The following is a 19,747-nucleotide window of genomic DNA, read 5'->3' on the forward strand; positions in this document are numbered from 1 at the left end:
AAGGGCGCCTTGGTTTTGGAACACGCTTTGGTTTTGGAACGGACTTCCAGAACGGATTAAGTTTGAGAACCAAGGGAACACTGTATCTAATTTGGACCAGACTGATGTATATTTTGCTCCTGTCCCTTCCTATCGGGGGGGGGCCTTGCAAGACAGAGCATAAAAAGCAGCCTGCTCCCCCCCCACCCTCCCGCCTTCCTGCCCCAAACATCAGGAATATGACATGTCCCAGGCCAGCAAAGGCTATTGGAGAGACTGGTCCCTTTTCCAAAACAAAACAGTCTGGGGTTGATCTCCGTCAGGCTAGACAAACTCCATTTTGCTGGCTTGGATTCCAGGGATCTTCCGGTTTCCCCCCTTCCTGGTTCTGCGTAGGGGGGCTGGGGGTATGGAGGCAGAAATAGCCGGGCAAGAGCAAAAGTCCCAGGCTTCCAGCGACGAGGAAGGAGCCCCCTGTCAGGAAGGAGGCCGTGTAGCTTCCGCTCAAGTCCCGGATCCAACCTGGAACAGAGGGAAGGTCCAAGTCGTGAGTGGAATTATTCATCTTGGGGATGTACATAGCCTGATCGATAGCCTGATCCTCCTCCTCCTCCTCTTCCTCCTCCATGAATTCATCCAAACCTCTATTAAAGCCATATCGTTTGGTGGGCATCACTGCCTCCTGTGGCAGTGAGTTCCGCTGTTTAACTCTGCGCAGCACAAAGAAGTCCTTTCTTTGATCTGTCCTGAATTTCGTGGCTAGTGCGTTAAACGGAGGGGATAAGCTGGGGGATAAGCCCTCCAGTCTCGGGCAAAAAATGGAGGCAATGGAGAGAGAGAGAGAGAGAGAGAGAGAGAGAGAGATCTAAGTTGTTAATTTAAATGACTAAAGCTGAGTTGACAGGAAGCTAAAGAACAAAAAAGCAGCTTCCTCTGTGCTTTTTACAAATCTCTACGGCACCCCTCATCTCAATTTGCTTACGTCACTCGCCTATTGGGGTGACAGCACCCGATGGACAGGTGGGTGTGGTCTCGGGGGGAACGTCGAGATCAGTTCTGAGGATCCGACCAAAGGCTTCGCAATCAGAAAAAAGTTGGAGGAAATGTTTCAGATATGAATGAAGTGGAAGTATACCTGTACAAAAATAAACATTCTTTTCCATCTTACTGTAAGTTTCGTTTCGAAAAAATAAAATTTCATTTTACAGTTTATTGTGGTTTATGTTTTGAATTAGATATATTGGGGGGGGGGAGGCACCGAAATCTTGTAAATATTTAGCAACTCTAAAGGTCTTGATCCAGCCTTGGGGATGGGAGATGGCCTGGTGAAAATAGGGATGTCCTTATTATTGTTATTATTTATTAACAATAAATAACAATATTGTTATTATATTACCGGTAATAACGTTAACAACAATATACCAGCCACTCTTGGTAGCTTCCAACATATATTCAAACATAATACAACTTTAAAAATTAAAAAACGTCCCTTTTCAGGGCTGCCTTCAGATGTCTTCTGAATATTGTAGAGTTACCTATCTCCTTGGCTCTGGGGTTGTGTAATTCCATACCCTCCTATGAAAATAGGGACGTCTTACCATACCCTCCAACAGTGCTTTTTTCTGGGGGGGGGGTGGACGCAGGGGCACGCATACCCCTAAACATTTTGTGAATCTAAGTTTGGCCTCATTGAGGGACAGTATTTCAATATACAGTGGTGCCTCGACTTACGAATTTTATCCGTTCCGAATGCACATTCGTAGGTCGAAAAATTCGTAAGTCGAAAAAAGCGATTTCCCCATAGGAATGCATTGGAAACGAAAAATTCGTAAGTCGAGTAAACCCCATCTAAAACGGCCAACGGATGTCCATTCGTAAGTCGAAAAATTCATATGTCGAGTAATTCATAAGTCAAGGTACTTTTGCGTGTATAAGACTAGGGTTGTTTTTTTTTACTAAAAAATAATGTTAAAAGGGGGGTAGTCTTATACACGGGGGCGTGTTATGCACGGAAAAATACAATATGTAGGAAAATGAGAGTACCCCTAACATTTTTTTTAAAGAAAAATAGCACTGCCTCCAACATTTCTCCGATGAAAACAGGGACGTGACGTCCTAAGGAAAAGCGAGACTTTCCAGGATCAAATCAGAAACCGGGACGGCTTCTGTAAATCTGGGACCGTCCCTGGAAAATCGGGGTGCTTGGAGACTGACCGGACAACCGCCAGGCCTGGACCCAGGGGCAGAGCGGGGGGGCGGGTCGCCCTGGGTACTGCCCGGGGGGGTGACACTCGTGGCGGGGCCCCACCCCCACGATCGGAAAGCCTGGCCAGCCGCCCGCACCTGCTTTCCCTTTTTAAAAAATATAAACGGCTTTTTTCAGCGCACAGCTGCCACAACGCCCCTCCTCGCTGGCCTGCCCCTCGGCTCCGTGCCGCAGCACCCAAACACTAAAAAAGCCCTTCTTTAAAAAAAAAAAAACAGGAAAGGAAAGCAGCCGCCAGCCGAGTAAGCAAGCGGCTGCTTTCTTTTCCTGTTTTTTATTTTTAAGGGCTTTTTAGCGCTCGGCTGCCTCGGTGCGGAGCCAAGGGGCAGACCAGCGAGGAGGGGCGTCACGCTTGTTGCTGGCCTGGCGTGACGCCCCTCCTCGCTGGCCCGCCCCTCACCTCTGCAGCTCCGGCAGCGCCAGCCGAATACACTACGCATGCCTGGAAATTCCTGGCATGCACAGTGCATCCGACGCGTCGTGGTGCCTCCGCGCTGCCGCCCCAGACAATGAAGAGACTTCCTCCGCCGCTGCCTGGACTGTGTCTTCCTTACCTGAGAGGGGGGGCCCCGAAAGCGCCCCGACACTTTCCATCAGGTTGATGAGCCCAATGGCTCCCATGATCCGGCTGGGACCCACGATTTCCACCAGGGTGGAGACCCTGAGCGGGAGAACAGCGCCCGCCAGAAACCCGTAGCAGGCGCTGATGGCAAGCACGGCCCCATAGCTGCGCCCCAGGGGCACAGCCAGGACGGAAACACCTGTCAGGAAGGTCCAAAGGGTGAGGTGGTGGCAGAGGCGGAGGGGGCCGCAGGTGACCAGCCAGGTGCAGGCGACTCGGCCCCCGATGTCGGCCACGCCCACGGCGGAGGCGAGGAAGGCTGCTTGGTACTCGTCGAAGCCCATCTCCCGGGCGTGGGGCACGAGGTGGACCAGGGGGACGAAGAACCCGGCCGCGTTCAGCACCCCGCAGCAGGTGTACGTCACGAAACCTCGGTGGCGGAGCAGAGAGAGTCCGAAGAGGGACGAGAGCCTCCGGCGCCACGTCTCCTCCTGCCCCGGGGGCGCTGCCAGGGCGTCGTTCTCGGGCAAGGTGAGGGGGCGAAGCAGGGCTCCGCACGGCAGCAGGTGGAAGACCATCCCTGACACCACCAGGAGAGCCCCGCGCCAGCCGTAGAGGTCCACCAGGAATTGGAAGAAGGGCGAGAGGGCCAGGGAGGCCACGCCGGCGCCCGAGAGGGCCAGGGAGGTGGCCAGGGGGCGGCGGCGCTCGAAGTACCGCGACAGCAAGGCCAGGGAAGGCCAGAGGGCAAAGGTTCCTCCGATTCCTGAGTGGGGAAGACAGGAAGGGGCGTCAGTGCAGCGAAGGGTGGCAGTCACAGTCGTACCTGTAACTACAGCCAGTGTGGTGTAGTGGTTAAGAGCGGTGGACTCGTAATCTGGTGAACCGGGTTCGCTTCCCCGCTCTTCCACATGCAGCTGCTGGGTGACCTTGGGCTAGTCCCACTTCTCTGAAGTCTCTCAGCCCCACTCGCCCCACAGAGTGTTTGTTGTGGGGGAGGAAGGGAAAAGGAGAATGTTAGCCGCTTTGAGACTCCTTCGGGTAGTGATAAAGCGGGATATCAAATCCAAACTCTTCTTCTACCTTGGAAGCCGAACGTCTTTCAACTTGAACGTTTCGCCTCCCGAAGGATCGGAAACCGGAAGCGACCGTCCCGGTTTCTGACCGTTTTTCGGAAGCCGAACGTCTGGCACGGCTTCCAATTGGCTGCGGGAAGCTCCGGCAACCAATCGGAAGCCGTGCCTTGGTTCTCGAACCGTTTTGGGAGTCGAACGGCCTCCCGGAACGGATTAAATTCGAGAACCAAGGTCCGACTGTACCTCCTTGCCCTTCTGCCAGGTTTCTGGGAATCCTATCCCTCCCACGGCAGCAGCCAAGAAGCAGATAAAACAAAGGAGTTCTCACCCTGGTATTTTATTCAATATTCAAAGAGAGAGAGAGGCGTATCATGCCGCCTCTCTGATAATGGCGTTGCTCCCACTAAAGTCCCACCCCCTCCGCCTCTCCTGTTGTACGTCATCCTTACGCCAGCTCATCTGAGATTTCTGCCTCTGAGTTTTCTGTTCCCCTACTCTCAATGCCCGCTGGGACCTGGGAGGCGGGGTCCTGGCAAGCTTTCCAAAGACACCGAGTCTGTCCGCTGTCTCTCCCCTGGTGCTTCTCCTTCCTCCTCCTCCTCCTGCTCCCCTCCCAATATTTCCCAGCTTCTCCCCTCCGCAGCCTCTGAACCTTCTGCAAACCACTGTTCTTAATCTATACTGTCCTCCTGTTCTCGGGAAGGTTCAGGAGAAGAGGGGGCAGCCCCCACCATTCCTCCTCAGTCCAGCTCATGACACCTTCTGAGACTGAAGTGGTCAAGAGAGCGGGTTGGGCTAGATGACCCCTGGGGGTCCCTTCCAACTCGACGGTTTTAGAATCGTACAGCTGGAAGGGACGTCAAGCGTCATCTAGTCCAACCTCCTTGCCACACAAATGTTTTATTGAGTTCTTTCACGAGCAGGGCATGCAGTTTTTAAAATAGTTTCATTTATTACATTTAGACGTGCGAAGGTTATGGGAAACGAGAATTAAAATAAAAGAATAGCATATGCTCAGATAAACGTTTCCGGATAGATTAACAAAGCTGTGTTAATGTGTGTGTGTGTGTGTGTGTGTGTGTGTGTGTGTGTGTCTGTATACGTACAGTCATAACTTGGTTCTTGAACGCCTTGTACATTTTGGCTCCTGAACGCCGCAAACCCAGAAGTGAGTGTTCCGGTTTCCGATCTTTTTTTTTGGGAAGCCAAACATCTGACATGGCTTCCACGGCTTCCGATTGAGTGCAGGAAACTCCTGCAGCCAATCGGAAGCCATGCTTTGGTTTTCGAACGGTTTCGGGAGTCGAACGGACCCCTGGAATGGATTAAGTTCGAGAACCAAAGTACGACAGTATAGCATAATGATTACAGACGTGAAATTATGTATAAATAGCTCTGTAAGCTGGGATAGCTCTGTTGGCGGAGCACCAGACTCTGAATCTCAGGGTTGTGGGTTCGAGTCCCACATTGGCAAAAGATTCCTGCATTGCTGTGGGTTGGACTAGATCCTCGGGGGTCCCTCCCAACTCTGGGATAACATGCATGCGTGTTATCCATTTGTAAAAGACATTTTATATCAATGGCAATATTGATTTATAGGGATTTGGAAGTAGCAAGGGAGAACCTAAGGGATGTAGTTCTTTCTCTCTGTGTGTGTATAATGTGGCAAGCAAATCCAATTAATGAACCTTTCCGGCATGTGTCTTTACTGCGGAGGAAGAGCCCTTCCCAGTAAGAGAGACTCTGGCTTGACTTCGGACATTCCTTACCTGTGAACACGCCAATAAATATATAGAGCTGTGCCAGGCTGGTGGCGAAGGAGGCGAGGAAATAGCCGAGGCCCGAAAGGAGCCCCCCTGCGATGGCGACGGGACGCTCTCCGTACTGAGTGGCCAGTGCGCCTGCCAGAGGGCCTGTAAATATAGAAGATAAACAGAGGGGCTGATCTGGATCCTCACGCCTGAGGCTGAGGCTACCCAAAAGATCTCATTCTCCCCTACGGATCTGCCCAGGATCTGAGATCTCTGGAGGAGGCCCTTCTCTCAGTCCTGCCACCCTCCCAGGCCTGCTCGGTGGGGACACGGGACAGGACCTTTTCGGTGTTGGCTCCTCCCAGGCAACTTTGGAACTCGCTGCTTAGAGAAGCCAGACCGGCTCCCCACTTCCTGTCCTTCTGCCAAACAGGTAAAGATGCTTTTATAGCTACCGGCCTTTGGGAACGGACTGCCATCCTTTTGTTGTTGTTGTTGTTGTTGCTATCTGTACACACCTGTCTTTATATTGCTTGGGCTCTGCTAATGACTTTGAGACTTTGCAGCCTTCTGCAATTAATCCCTTTTGCTTTAATCTGAGTAAACTGCTTTAAGTCCCAGTCTGGGTTAAAGGTGCGGATAGGAATGAAAATAACAATTAAAAAATATTTCCCTATTCAAGGGTGCCCACTTGAATAAAATATTATCGGGGCCTGCCTCGCACAATTGTTCACAAGACACGACTCAGGAACACTCATTTGAAAGGCAATGCCCATCAACTGGGGGGGGGGGTTGCAAACCCCCTCAAATACAGTGGTACCTCGGTTTTCGAATGTAATCTGTTCCGGAAGAACGTTCGAGTTCCGAAACGTTCGAAAACCGAGGCGCAAAGGGCGGCCTGCCAATTCAATAGAGAGAACTGAGAAAAATAACATATACGCTCAGCGTTTGACTTCCAAGGCACGTTCGGAGATTGAAGCAGTTACTTCCGGTTTTGCGGCATTCGAGTTCCGAAACGTTCGTCAACGGAGACGTTTGAAAACCGAGGTACCGCTGTATTTTACTGGGGGGGCGGCGAAGGGATCACGGCTTCTAGAAGTTGGGTCCTGGGCTGCCCAGACGACAAGACCCGCCCCCCTCAGCCTTGCCATTGTGGTAAGAAGAAGAAGAAGAAGAAGAAGAAGAAGAAGAATAGTTTGTATTTGATATCCCGCTTTATCACTACCCGAAGGAGTCTCAAAGCGGCTAACATTCTCCTTTCCCTTCCTCCCTGCCAACAAACACTCTGTGAGGTGAGTGGGGCTGAGAGACTTCAGAGAAGTGTGACTAGCCCAAGGTCACCCAGCAGCTGCATGTGGAGGAGCGGGGAAGCGAACCCGGTTCCCCAGATTACGAGTCCACCGCTCTTAACCACTACACCACACTGGCTCTCCAAGCAGAGCAAGATTGCTTTGGCAGCACCTTGGCTGCAGGAGTTGACGGAAGGAGGCATACAAGGCTTCATCCAATGGCTATAGGGACAACACTCCAGATTTGTGTAGGGTGTCCTAAAGATACCCCACAAGGCAGCGGAGGCTGAGGACCAGAGTTTTCCTTCTCCTAGATAGGCTCCCTTCCCAGTTGGATGAGCCCCACCTGCCCCTCGGTTTTTATATTGTGATTTTATGTTGCGAAGCACCCTGAGACCTGCGGGTATACAAATTTAATAAATGACAACCATCGTTACCACCATTTCCCCTCTACAGCACGTGCAGAAACCGCCTTCTCGACATGACTAAGCTTACAATCGCGTCCGGAAACCAGTCGCTCGCTCGGTCGCCGGATCCCGGAAACGGGTCGGAATCGGGTACTCACTGGTGAATTTCGACGTGGCCACGGTGATGGACGAGATCCAGGACGTGGCACTCGACGGCTCCTGGAAGTAGGCCATGAACTCCACAAAGAAGATGCCGAAAGGCCGCGTGACCCCAAAGACCAGGGCGGACTGCATGAAGCACGCCAGGGCGATCGCCCAGCCCCAGCCCCCATCTGGGGGCTCGGAATATACCCGGGGGCTCATGCCGTTTCAGTACAGGAGCCGCATGAATTCACCTCCAGCACAGAGCAGCGTCCCTATGCGGCTGTTTTGCTCTTTGTGGACTCTGCCCCAGAAGTGGCTGCATTCTGAGTAATGGAGCATTATATAGGCGACTTCTCCCCCCCCCCCGCCCTCTGAAGTGTCGACTTTCCTATAGGATCAGCAGAAAGCTTTCTTCTTCTTTTTAAAAAGAGAACTAAACCACCAGGTCCCCTCTCCTCCTCTTCCAAACCACGTCAGCGTCGAGAAAGTGCTCTCTTTGCCACCGCTGAACCCCCTTAAGATCGCCTGCTCTCGATGTGACCCGCGTTCGAAAGGTTGCCCGTCGTAAACCCCGGGGCCAAAGTCTGCGCAGAGGTGTGTCACTGCGCACCTGCGGTCCGGATACCAGTTGCTGGAAAGCGCAGGAGGAGAACAGATCATGGAATTGGAGAGTTGGAAGAGAGCATAGCTGTCAACTTTTTCCTTTTTTTAAAGGAAATTCCCTTATTCCAAATAGGATTCCTCGTAAGAAAGGGGGAAAGTTGACAGCTAGGCCTAAGGTGTCATCTGTCCCAACCCGCAGCCGTGCGAAGAATTTGCAATTCACCACAAGAACAGCCTGCTGGATCAGGCCGGTGGGTCAATGGAGTGAGTATCCCGATGGTCCCATGGAGAACACACGCAAACAGCGTCCGGGCGCGAGAGTCCTGCTGTCTCCGTCCTGCGGCTTCCAGCAAACTTTTCGTCAGAAGCACTGCTGCCTCCCAGCCATTGCGTCCAGTAGCAATTCAACCCAAGAAAATAAGTGAAAGGGGTGGAGGGGGGGCATAGAGGAGTGCAGTTGGACTGTGGCAGAGGCGTAGGAAGGTCAGGTGGTACCCGGTGCGAAAAAATTTCTTGTGCCCCCCCCATTGATCCCCCCCCCCCGCAAAAATGGTTTTACGTCATTTCGTATTTTCTTACAAAGGAATAATAACAAGTAATAATAATAAAAATAAAAACTTTTATTTATATCCCGCCCTCCCCGGCCGAAGTCGGGCTCAGGGTGGCTAACATCAGATACATAACATTGGTATAAAAATCAAACAATAATCAAATTACCTCCCAAAAACATCTCAAAATCAAATTAAAGTCTAATGAGATGGCTTTCCACAGGGTTAGGGTTGGGAACAGTAAGTGCTCCACTGAACTGAAATTTCAGCCTTCACGACATAGGGAAACAGCCAAGTGAGCAGCTATTTTGGTGGAGGAGGGTCAAGATATTAACCGATATGCATGAAATTTCATATATGGCTATATAATGCCTAGTACAGTAAGATAAGACCTTCGGAGCAGGCATTTAAAAAAAAGTTTTTTTATGAACCGCCCTAGTAGGGCAGTAATTGTTCCTTGATAATTTGTCACCCCCTCCATTATGGAACTTGGGGAGGACCGCCCCCTTCGGCTCCCCTTGCCTGGACTGTGGGCAAACAAGCAAATTCTGGCTGCAATTAACAGAAGTGTAAAAAGGGTTATTTTACTGGCAGTTGCCTAGACTCACTAAGTCCCTGATTTTCCCTGCCCCCTATTGCTTTTGCAGAAACAGAATCAAGTTGCACACAAAGCAAATGAACATTTATCCGAAGCTCTCTGCTTCAACCCATTTTATTAAAAATCGTGTGTTTTGGTTTTTCAAAAATGATGTTCTCAGAGGAAGAAATAAAACCACAGCAGCGAATGAGTAATTTGAAGAATAAGAGTGAATTGCATAAAACGTATTTGCCTTTCCACTGTTGTTTAAAAACAAATAGTGCCTTTTTTGCACTTATTCCTTGCCCAGCTGCACCTTCGATTCCAGAAAAAGGATGCTGTGATGACTTTGTCCCCGAGCAGCGACTGGTTTGCAATCAGACTTTGGGAGCGTTTGACAACGTCTACTAGCTAGTAGCCGCTAAAAGACAGGTGGCAAATTAAACAGGCTATCGGATCAGGATTTGACCCGCTCAAAGGAGCGAGCAAGGCTAGGTTTGCAACCGCATTTGGAAATCAAGCTCTCGGATCCCGGAAACGGATCGGAATCGGTGTACTCACTGGTGAACATCATCGTGGCCAAGGAGACAGACGAGATCCAGGACGTGGCGCCGGACGGCTCCTGGAAATAGGCCATGAACTCCACAAAGAAGATGCCCAAAAGGCGTGTGACCCCAAAAACCAGGACAGATTGCATGAAACACGCCAGTGCGATCACCCAGCCCCAGCCCCCATCTGGGGGCTCGGAATATACCTGGGGGCTCATGTCGTTTCAGTACAGGAGACCCGTGAAGTCAAAGCCACCAGCGCAGAGCAGTGCCCCAGTTTTGCTCCTTGTGGGCTCTGCCCCAGAAGCGGCTGCATTCTGATCAGCAGAGGATAAATACAAGTGTCAGACTTTTCCTGCAGAAATGGCTCTACAGTATTTTCCTATGGGATTAGCAGAAATATTTTAAGATGCAATCAAATCACCTGACCCCCACCCCACCCCACCCGCCCCCTTGCCGCCTCTTTCAAGGCATGCCAACGTTGCAGAAGTTCCCTCTTTGTCACAGGCGACCACCCGAAGATTGCCTGCGTTTGATGGCCTGTCGTAAAATCCGGGGCCGAAGTCTGAGCGGAGGTGTGTCCCTGTCAGCCTGCTCCTGAATGCCAGAATTGGCAGGAAGGCAACGCAAAGGGAATCGCGGGGCAGAATCATACGATTGCAGAGATGGGAGGGACCCTCAAGGGCCGTCTAGTCCAACCCCCGGCAATGCAAGAAGAGCCCTGCCGGATTATCTAGCCCAGCACCCTGTTCTCGCAGTGGCTGGCCAGTTGCCTGCAGGGAAACCCGCAAGCAGGATTCGAACGCAGGAGCACTCCACCTGCCTGCCATAGAGACAGGGGCGGAGCGAGGGGGGATGTAGGGGGCGGTCCACCCCGGGTTCCAGGGGAGGGGGGTGACACTTGGGCCCGCCTTGCCCTGCCCTGCCAGCGGGCCCCGGACGGGGCGTGGGCCGGAGCGGGCTCGCCCCGCAGCCTGCTCGCAAACCTGCTCGGTGGCCCTGGGCCTTAGGCTCCACTGACTGAGCTGTGTATATTGAAAGACTTGGGACAGATAAAAGCAAGTCTGCCTTCGCACAGCACAGAGTTAAACTGCGGAACTCCCTCCCACTGGAGGGAATTATGAGCACCAACCTCAATGGCGTGAAAAGAGGATTAGACCAATTTATGGAGGAAGAGGGGGCAATCGGTTGCTACTAGCCAGAATGGCTGTGCTCTGCTTCCATGGTAGAAGACAGCAATGCTTCTGAATGCTGGAAATCACAAGAGGGGAGAGGCTGATAGCAGCTCCCAGTTAAATGACTGCCTGGGCTGCAATCAATGATAGGGTTGCATAATGTTTTACCTGAGGGTGGTACCAGCACCTATTGGCTAGCGCCTGTGACGTATAACAGGTGACTCCCCCTCTTCCCCCACCAATGCCTTGGAGCAGTTTTTGAAGGATGCTCAAACGTTTTTAATTTCTCTGAAATTCGGTTCAAGAGTCAGTACACATATGTAGATTTAGGCCCCGGAAAGAAACATACACGCTACTTCTCCCCCTCCAATTCAATAACACATAGTTTTCCTTAGAAATTTTTGTGCTGGATCTTCATTGCTCAAATCCATAAGGTCACCCCGGTTATCTTCCTTTGAAGTGAAACTGATTAGACCTCAGAGGTCCAGTCAATTTCAACGAGTAAATTTCAAAGGTCTAGACAGGTCTGCCCACCTCTGTTCCAGAACACCTTATTTGCCTTAGAAAATAAGAAATCTTTACTGCTCAAAGCAATAGGATTGTTTTCCTTAGAAGTGAAACTGACTAGACCTCAGCAGTCCAGGCAATTTGTCGGACGGAGTAAATTTCAACGGCTTAGGCCAGGGGTAAGCAACTGATAGGGAAATTTACCAGCCATCACCTTCCCCCACCGCTATGCCTTCCCGGTAGCGAGTGCGGGACTCGTAAAAATCGCTAAAAGCCCGACGATGAGCGGGCATTCTTTCTCCCCCCTTTTCCGGCCATTCCCCTCCACTTTCCAAGTCACACAAGCACCACATAAAACCCTCGCGATGAAGGGTTCCCCAAAATCCCAATCTGCGTTCCGAAAAGCCCCTGGAAAAGCGCTTCTGTCAAACAGCGCTCCGCTGGTCTCCATTTTCTCAATGAACGGGAAACCCACCAATCAGGAGCATGCATCCAGCTCAGCCTGCAAAATGGAACGTTCAGGTCAGCTACTATGATTCAATCATCACCTTCACGCTTGACTGAACACTAAGTGGGTTTTGACAGGCTCCCTGCTGGGAGAACAATGGAATCGAAACCAAAATGTAACCAGTTGAGGAAACTATTAATTATAACTTGCAACAATGTATCAAATGGACAATTTAGACGCTGGGTGGCCCAATTTTGACAGCTCGAAATATTTATTATTGTAAAAATCCACAACTCCTGAACGCAGTGTCCGATTTGCCTGGTTCGGGTGTCTATTTGCTCCTTGTAAAATAACCTTTCCAACCCCTCGGTCCCCGCCATCCTCCGATCATCAGAAGTATATTATTTCGAGACTGCATAATTTTTGGACTCTCCACTCAGTGGCTTTCATAATCCCCTAAGCAGAGAGTCACGTCCGCAGGAGGAGATGCCCCCTCCCGATAATCCAGTCAAGCACCCATCCATCAGCTACCATGGCAGCAGACATCCTCCTAGGAGCTTTCTATTGTCCTGACGCAGAAGAAACCTTCAATGTGTATTGCACCCACCCTGGATCCATTCACCGGTTCCTGCCATCCTTCCTGATATGCAAAACTTGTTTTTCCCCTATGTAAATTTTACTGTAACCTCCTCTCTCCCCTCCCATCTCTGACGTTTCTGTGATGTATTTCGCTATGTATTCTGGGCTATCGCGGGAACTTTTAAAAGTCCAGGACACCCTTTGTTCGGGGTTCGGATCCTCCTGAACCTTGTTGCGCAATAAACTCCTTTGCTTTTGCTCCAATCTCCGGCTGGTCTCCATTGCCTCCGCAGCGAACCACGGGCTTCCTCCGTAGGACCGGGAGCTGAGCCTTCTCGACCCGGTAATTTCCGTAACAGTCTTGGTGCCGAAACCCGGGATCTGCGTTCTCCCGTGGTGGCCGGGGACCCCATCGAGTCTTCAGCCGGCATCGGGACCCTCTTCTCCCGTGGAGACCCCATCGGACCTCCGGCCATCCTCCGGGCGGTAATTGCAGGTCCCAAGGGGAGCCAACCGGGGAGCAAAGGCAAAGCTCAGCCGGCTTCGTCTTCAACGATCCAGCGGATCGCAGTGGAAGACGCGTAAGTATAAATCCAGTGCACTGGTGCATGTGGGAAGGGGGGAGGAAAACCTGGCAACCGCAACTCTGCTTTCTTACCTATCACTTCTTGACTGTTTCTTGGTCTGTCCAGTGGACCACTGCTCGACTCGAAAAGGGGAGTTCTGAGCTCTATCTCTTTTCCTACAATACCCAGTCAGCCGCCCCGTTAGCTGGTCTAACGAACGCAAGGGACTGGGCTCTTTTTCTACTTTGCCAGCTGCCAAGGGGCAAAGGACTTCTCTGCACTATCCCAGACCTCAGCCGCCCCGGTCGGGCCATGTAAAACACGCTGGTCGTGCGTGAGCCCGCTTCCGAACGCAAGGGAGGTTTTTCCGGACCGTTTAAACTCTATCCAAAGGGCTGCCCGATCTGGCACTGCAGTGGCAGGCGTCCAGTAGGGCTCCCTTCCTTAGCTGTTGATGATAGGTAGGAGGTTGCCAGGCGTGGGGTTATTTTGCACGGGTGGAAATGGGAAATGAGAAATAGGAATAGTGAGAAGAAATAGTGAAAAGAAGAATACGGAAGAGAAAGGAAGAGGAAGGGAGCTCCAGAAAAAGAGAGGAAAGGAAAGAGGTAGTTTAGTGTAGATCCCCCTGGTCAGCCGCCCCGCTAGCCGATCTAGTGAACGCAAGGGACCAGGCTAGATTATTGCAACGTTGTGTATTATTTGCTGTTAGAAAACCCCTCTGTCCCACTCCCCTTTGTGAAATTCCCGTTTTACTGAGATATCTCTCCCCTCCCTCTTTCCAAAACCCCAGGTTCCTCTTAAAAAACCAAGGAACAATGGGCGCCAAGGCTTCGAAGCCCGGTCGTACTTCCGCTGGGAAGAAGGCTTCTTGTAAGCCTTCTTTTGCCCAGCCGGAACCCGACTCCCCCCTCGAGTTTGTACTAGATCACTGGAAAGAGATTCCGGGCTCAGAGTTATTATCCAGGCAGAAGTTGCAAGAACTCTGCGAAAACACCTGGCCATCTTTTACTGATAAAATGACATCTGAACTCCGCTGGCCACCGGAGGGATCCTTCAACCAGGATCGTTTGAATGCTCTAAAGAAGCACTTACTAGAGGAAAGACCCCGCCAATTGGACTACCTAAAAGCTTTTGAGGTCGTATATCAAATCCTCACTACTCTGAAGGATTCCCCGGCTCTCCAGATGCCTATGATAAAACCTCCTAAGAAAGCCTCTAGGAAACCCAAGGGAGGTCCTGCACCGCCCCCTTATGAGGATCCATCGGACGATGATTCTATGGATCAGGCCATGGCGCTATACTATAATAGACCCAGACAAGCACCCACAGCTCCCCCTGCACAGAATGATGTCCCTGGGCAAAATAATCTCCCGGGACCTGAAAATGATGCAGACCCGAACAATCAGGCAGGAGCTCAAGGCGGGCAGCTAATAGTCCAACCCATGGACCAGGAAGAGATAGCCACAGTATCCAACGACCAAATGGAACCTGACCCGGTCTTAACGCCAGTCAGTGACCACGCTGCTTATACTCTGTCGCCCCACTCCAATCTTCTTGAGAACGTGGAGGGCATGACCACCCGCTCTATGGTGCAGACTGCTAAGGACCTTGCCATCCGCATCCAGGGTGCCTTTTCGCCATCTGCTTCCCGGCAGCCAGTAAAGGGAAAGGCTAAAGGGAGTGGGGGAATCAATCACCAGGCGACCTCCTACCAGATGCCCCTGCGTGCCTTCCCCATCCCTCCTGCAACTCCGGATGGGGCCCCGCGGATGATTTACACTCACCAGCCCTTCCGGACTGCAGACTTAGTAAACTGGGCAAACGTGATGCCCTCTTTGAGGGATGACCCTGACAAGTGCCACCGGCAAATCGCTACAATCTTCTCCTCCCATCACCCTTCTTGGACGGATGTCCACGTACTCTTAAATGCCCTATTCAATGAGGCTGAGAAGGCTGACATTCTCAGTAAGGCTGAAGAAGCCCTAAACCAGGAAAACTATCAAGAAGGAAGACCTCAAGGGGTGGAGGCCCTGACACCTAGGGATCTCCGTATTGAACCCAACCCTGCTTGGGACTTCAATACCCCTAATGGCGTCTGGTGCCTGAACCTGTTTAAAAAGGCCATCTTAGACGGTATTAAAGCTTCAGGGCAGCGCTCCATAAACTGGACTAAAGTTCAGACTGTGATCCAGGGTCCCAATGAACACCCGTCGGACTATTATTCGAGGTTGGTGGCGGCTATTAAAACCTGGGGCGGAATAGACCCCGAGAATCCGCACCATGATATAATAGTAAAAGGCTTTTTTAAAGACCAAGCGACGCCAGATATACGGAAAGCCTTAAATCTCCTGGTTGGCTACGACGGAAAAACTTTTAGCGAAATATTGTCCATCGCCAAGTCCGTCTTTAATAACCGGGACGAAAAGAAAAAGAAAGACACCAAGGCTGAGGATGAGGCAGTGCTTGCTCTCAGCATGGAACCCCCTTACTTCCCAACCCCAGGATTCCCGGCAAGAGGGCGAGTAAGAGGAAGAGGAAGAGGAGGGGGACCAACCGCAAATCCAGCAATGCCACGACCTTGGGGCCCCTCTACTGGCCTTTGCTATCTATGCTCCCAGCCAGGGCACATAAAACGAAATTGCCCATATTTGTACCCGGGGAGCCCTTGGGTTGAAGCCACCACTCGCCCAGCCCCTGAAGGAAATCCGCCCTATGCAGCCTTTCCTCAGCACCCACCTAGGCACCAAGGGTACATCAACCAACAGATGGTGCAACCCCCTCCACCAGGAAACTGGCCTCCGCAAAGTGCCCAGGGCCCAACCATCCAGCCAACTACTGGATCACAACCATCAGCACCCTTCAGTGCTCCTCTGCCAGTCCAACCAACACCCCAACCTGCCCAAACCCTTGCTTCCGAAGCTAGAAGGAACCCAGCTAACCCATATTGACAATCAACAGGGGATCTCACCCAAGCCCAAGCCATCTGTCCCGTGTTAGCTCTATCTCCTGAAGATCCCGTCTGTACTATTGAGATAGACGGACACCCCTACACCTGTCTCTTGGACACCGGGGCTACTTATTCAACTTTAACCAGTAGCCACCTAAGACCCGGAGAAGAGACGAGGAAAGTAATGGGTTTGGATGGGATACCCCGCACCTGCCCTCTGTCACAACCAGCAAAGGTTACTTTGGGACCCTTATTGGCCGAACATACTTTCCTCCTTACCTCTAGCCCAGTTAACCTGTTGGGGCGAGACCTCCTGTGCAAACTAAATGCCACCATCACCTGTTCCCCTGATGGCATCTACTTACATATGCCAGATGAGTCAGTGGCATCTTTCCAGGGGATCTTGCAAGAGGCTAGAGAGGAGCGCCAATTCCCCGACCTTCCTTTGGAATTGGAGCAGGAAATGCCACCCTGGTTGTGGGGGACCGAGTCTACCTCCGTGGGGCTTTTAAAATCAGCAACCCCAGTGCGAATCTCCTTCAAGGCTGACCAACCATACCCGTGCGCAAAACAATACCCCATACCCCCAGAAGCCATTGAAGGACTGACACCTATGATACAGGACTTTTTGGAACAAGGAATATTGGTTCCCTGTGCCTCCCCTTGCAATTCTCCGATACTCCCCATTAAAAAATCGGGAGGTGAAGGAGCCCCTGTGCGCTACCGCTTTGTACAGGACCTTCGGTTAATAAACCAATTTGTAATACCCCGGCATCCGGTGGTGGGAAATCCAAACTCCCTCCTAAATGCAGTTCCACCAGATACCACATGGTACAGTGTAGCTGACTTGTGTTCTGCATTCTTCAGCATACCTGTTGCCCCGGAGAGCCAATTCCTTTTCGCATTTACTTGGGGACCTGGCCAATTAACCTGGACCAGATTACCCCAAGGATATGTGGAATCACCGGCCATCTTTTCAGCAACCTTGCACCGTGACCTCCAGGATGTCAATCTCCCTGCAGGCTCCTCCTACTTGTTATATGTAGATGATATACTCATTTGTTCTAATAGTGAGGAGGCGTGTAGGAGAGACACTAAATACCTCCTTATACAGCTAGCCTTTAAAGGGCATAAGGTGTCCCCCAAGAAACTTCAATTCTGCAAACAGGAAGTCAAGTACCTTGGGCACATCCTTGGGATTGGAACCAGAAGCCTGGCTACCGATCGCGTGGAAGCTGTCGCCAAGATACCCTTACCCCAGACTAAGAGACAGTTGAGGGGGTTTCTAGGAATGTGTGGGTTCTGCAGAGATTTCATCGTAGGATACAGCCAAATTACCAAGCCCCTCTCTGCAATGACACGCCAAGACCACCCAGATAAACTGCAATGGTCAGAGGAAGCCTTTGCCCAATTTGAACGGCTGAAAAGAGAGCTCCGCTCCGCCCCTGCTCTAGGGCTACCAGACTATCGGTTGCCCTTTAATCTATTCGTCCATGAGCAAGAGGGAGTAGCTTCTGGGGTCCTAACCCAATCGTTCCGGGACCGACAGAGACCTATAGCGTATTACAGTCTCCAATTGGACACCACTGCAAAGGGATCCATTAGCTGTCTAAGGGCAATTGCTGCTGCTGCCATTCTCCTCCAGAAGGCGCAAGATACTGTACTAGGACATGAAATCATTGTACACGTCCCACATGCAGTAGCCACCCTGCTGACCCTCAAAGGAACACATCATTTCTCAAATCCCCGCCAAAACCGGTACGAAGCTCTCCTTTTAGCCCCGTCGAATGTAACCATAAAAAGGGTTAACTCTTTAAACCCAGCTACCCTTCTCCCACTACCCGAGGACGGCACCCCACATCACGATTGTACCCAAATAGTCCGGCAGGCAGAGAAACCCCGTGAGGACTTGGACCATCTACCCCTGCAAAACCCAGACCTCATCCTATATACCGATGGGAGCTCAAAGATCGTAGAAGGGGAACGGAAGACAGGGTACTCTGTGGTGTCTGATTTCGAAGTGGTGGAGGCAGAGCCAGTAAACCCCCAGTATAGTGCTCAAGCTGCCGAGTTAATTGCACTCATCAGGGCTTGCGAGCTAGCAGAGGGACAGCGAGTGACAATCTACACCGACAGCAAGTACTGCTTTGGTCTAGTCCATACCACCGGACAAATTTGGCTTCAGCGAGGCTTTCTCACCGCCTCAGGCTCCCAAATCTCCCATGCTGCCTTAGTGGAGAGACTCCTAAATGCTATCCACTTACCAAAAGCTATAGCCGTGGTCCATTGCAAGGCACACACTAAAGGAAGGGATCCCGTCTCAAAAGGAAACAGACGGGCTGATCAGGCCGCCCAGACAGCTGCCCTTCAGCCCATAAGCGGAAGCACCCAGTTCCAATGTATTCAACTGCCTGCCGAAATTGATTTCAGCCTAATGTACGATGGTGCAGGGGAACAGGAACGGGACATGTGGGCATCCATCGGGGCAAAGCTAACCAATGGGGTATGGTCCCTGCCTGATGGAAGAATCGTTATTCCTAAGGCTTGGACCCCTAAATTTGTCAGGATCCTACATCAACAAACCCATTGGGGAAAGACCAGGCTCATAGACTACGTCCAAAGGTGCTGGTATGCCCCAGGAACTGCCATGGCCGCTACTGCAGCAACCAAAAATTGCCTCACATGTCAGTCCTTCAACCCCAAGAGGGAACCAAAACGTCCACCAGGGGCTAGACCATGGGCTTTTGTCCCTTTTGAGAGTCTGCAGCTCGATTTTATCGAACTACCCCCATGCCAGGGGTACAAGTATGCCCTCATCGTAGTAGATCAATTTTCCTCTTGGGTAGAAGGGTATCCGGCTAAAAGAGCCACCGCTACAGTCGTGGCAAGGGCCCTTTTGCAGGAGATCATCCCGAGGTTTGGGGTCCCACGCAGGCTGGACAGCGACAGGGGGACCCACTTCACTGCAGAAGTAGTCCAACAGATTGCCAAGGCTTTGGGAATCAAGTGGGAGCTACATACTCCTTACCATCCAGCGTCATCAGGACAGGTGGAGCGCATGAACCAGGAGGTAAAGGTACAGCTTGGAAAGGTATGCAACAGTACTGGACTCAAATGGGTGAATGCGCTGCCCTTGGTGCTCCACAACATAAGGAGTGCCCCTACAGGACCCCTAAAGCTCTCTCCTTTCGAACTATTGTTTGGTAGGCCCCCTCCTGTGTACAACACTCAGTTTCCCCTCTCCGAACTTGACCTAGGAGAAGCTGAACTTACCACTTATGTGATTCAATTCCAACAACAATTACACCGCCTCCACCAGTATGCGGCTATAGAGGGCCAAAACTTACCAGCTGATATGGCAGTACACTCTTTCCAACCTGGGGATTGGATCCTCACCAAGGTATACCCAAAAGTGCCCCTGAAGCCCACCTGGGAGGGCCCCTTTCAAGTGCTCCTCATCTCACCCACGGCTGTTAAAATTGGGGAGAAGAACTCCTGGCTACATCATACTCGATGCAAGCTAACCCAACCCCCCCCGGACAATTTTGAGAGTGGGGGGGAGGACTATACATTTGATAAACCCCCTTCTGCTCCAGACTCCTACATCGACGACCAAGATCCCGAAGAACTACAGACCGGACCTGATTCGGAGCCACAGGATCGGGCTCTACAGACCGGACCTGATTCGGAGCCACAGGATCGGGCTCTACAGACCGGACCTGATTCGGAGCCACAGGATCGGGCTCTACAGACCGGACCTGATTCGGAGCCA

At 51.6% G+C, this 19,747-nt stretch overlaps 1 protein-coding gene across 1 annotated transcript; it reads right to left on the reverse strand.

Annotated features, from left to right (window-relative positions):
- Positions 1–298: 298 nt before the first annotated feature.
- Positions 299–7,782, reverse strand: LOC117058859 (monocarboxylate transporter 13-like). Its single transcript, XM_033170259.1, has 4 exons — positions 7,489–7,782; positions 5,653–5,796; positions 2,800–3,573; positions 299–501 (listed from the first exon to the last, which is right to left on the reverse strand). The coding sequence occupies exons 1-4, from the start codon at positions 7,691–7,693 to the stop codon at positions 299–301; spliced, it is 1,326 nt and encodes a 441-aa protein (XP_033026150.1). The 5' UTR covers positions 7,694–7,782.
- Between the last annotated feature and the right edge of the window lie 11,965 nt (positions 7,783–19,747).

The sequence above is a fragment of the Lacerta agilis genome, chromosome 14 (genome assembly GCF_009819535.1).
Source record: "Lacerta agilis isolate rLacAgi1 chromosome 14, rLacAgi1.pri, whole genome shotgun sequence".
Taxonomy (NCBI): Eukaryota; Metazoa; Chordata; class Lepidosauria; order Squamata; family Lacertidae; genus Lacerta; species Lacerta agilis.

Excerpts from the sequence above, each read along its gene's own strand:
- LOC117058859 (XM_033170259.1), bottom strand. The coding sequence starts at position 7,693 with ATGAGCCCCCGGGTATATTCCGAGCCCCCAGATGGGGGCTGGGGCTGG. Across the intron at positions 5,797-7,488 it reads GGCCACGTCGAAATTCACCA|GCCCTCTGGCAGGCGCACTG; the intron begins GTGAGTACCCGA and ends CTATATTTACAG. Across the intron at positions 3,574-5,652 it reads ATTTATTGGCGTGTTCACAG|GAATCGGAGGAACCTTTGCC; the intron begins GTAAGGAATGTC and ends TTCCCCACTCAG.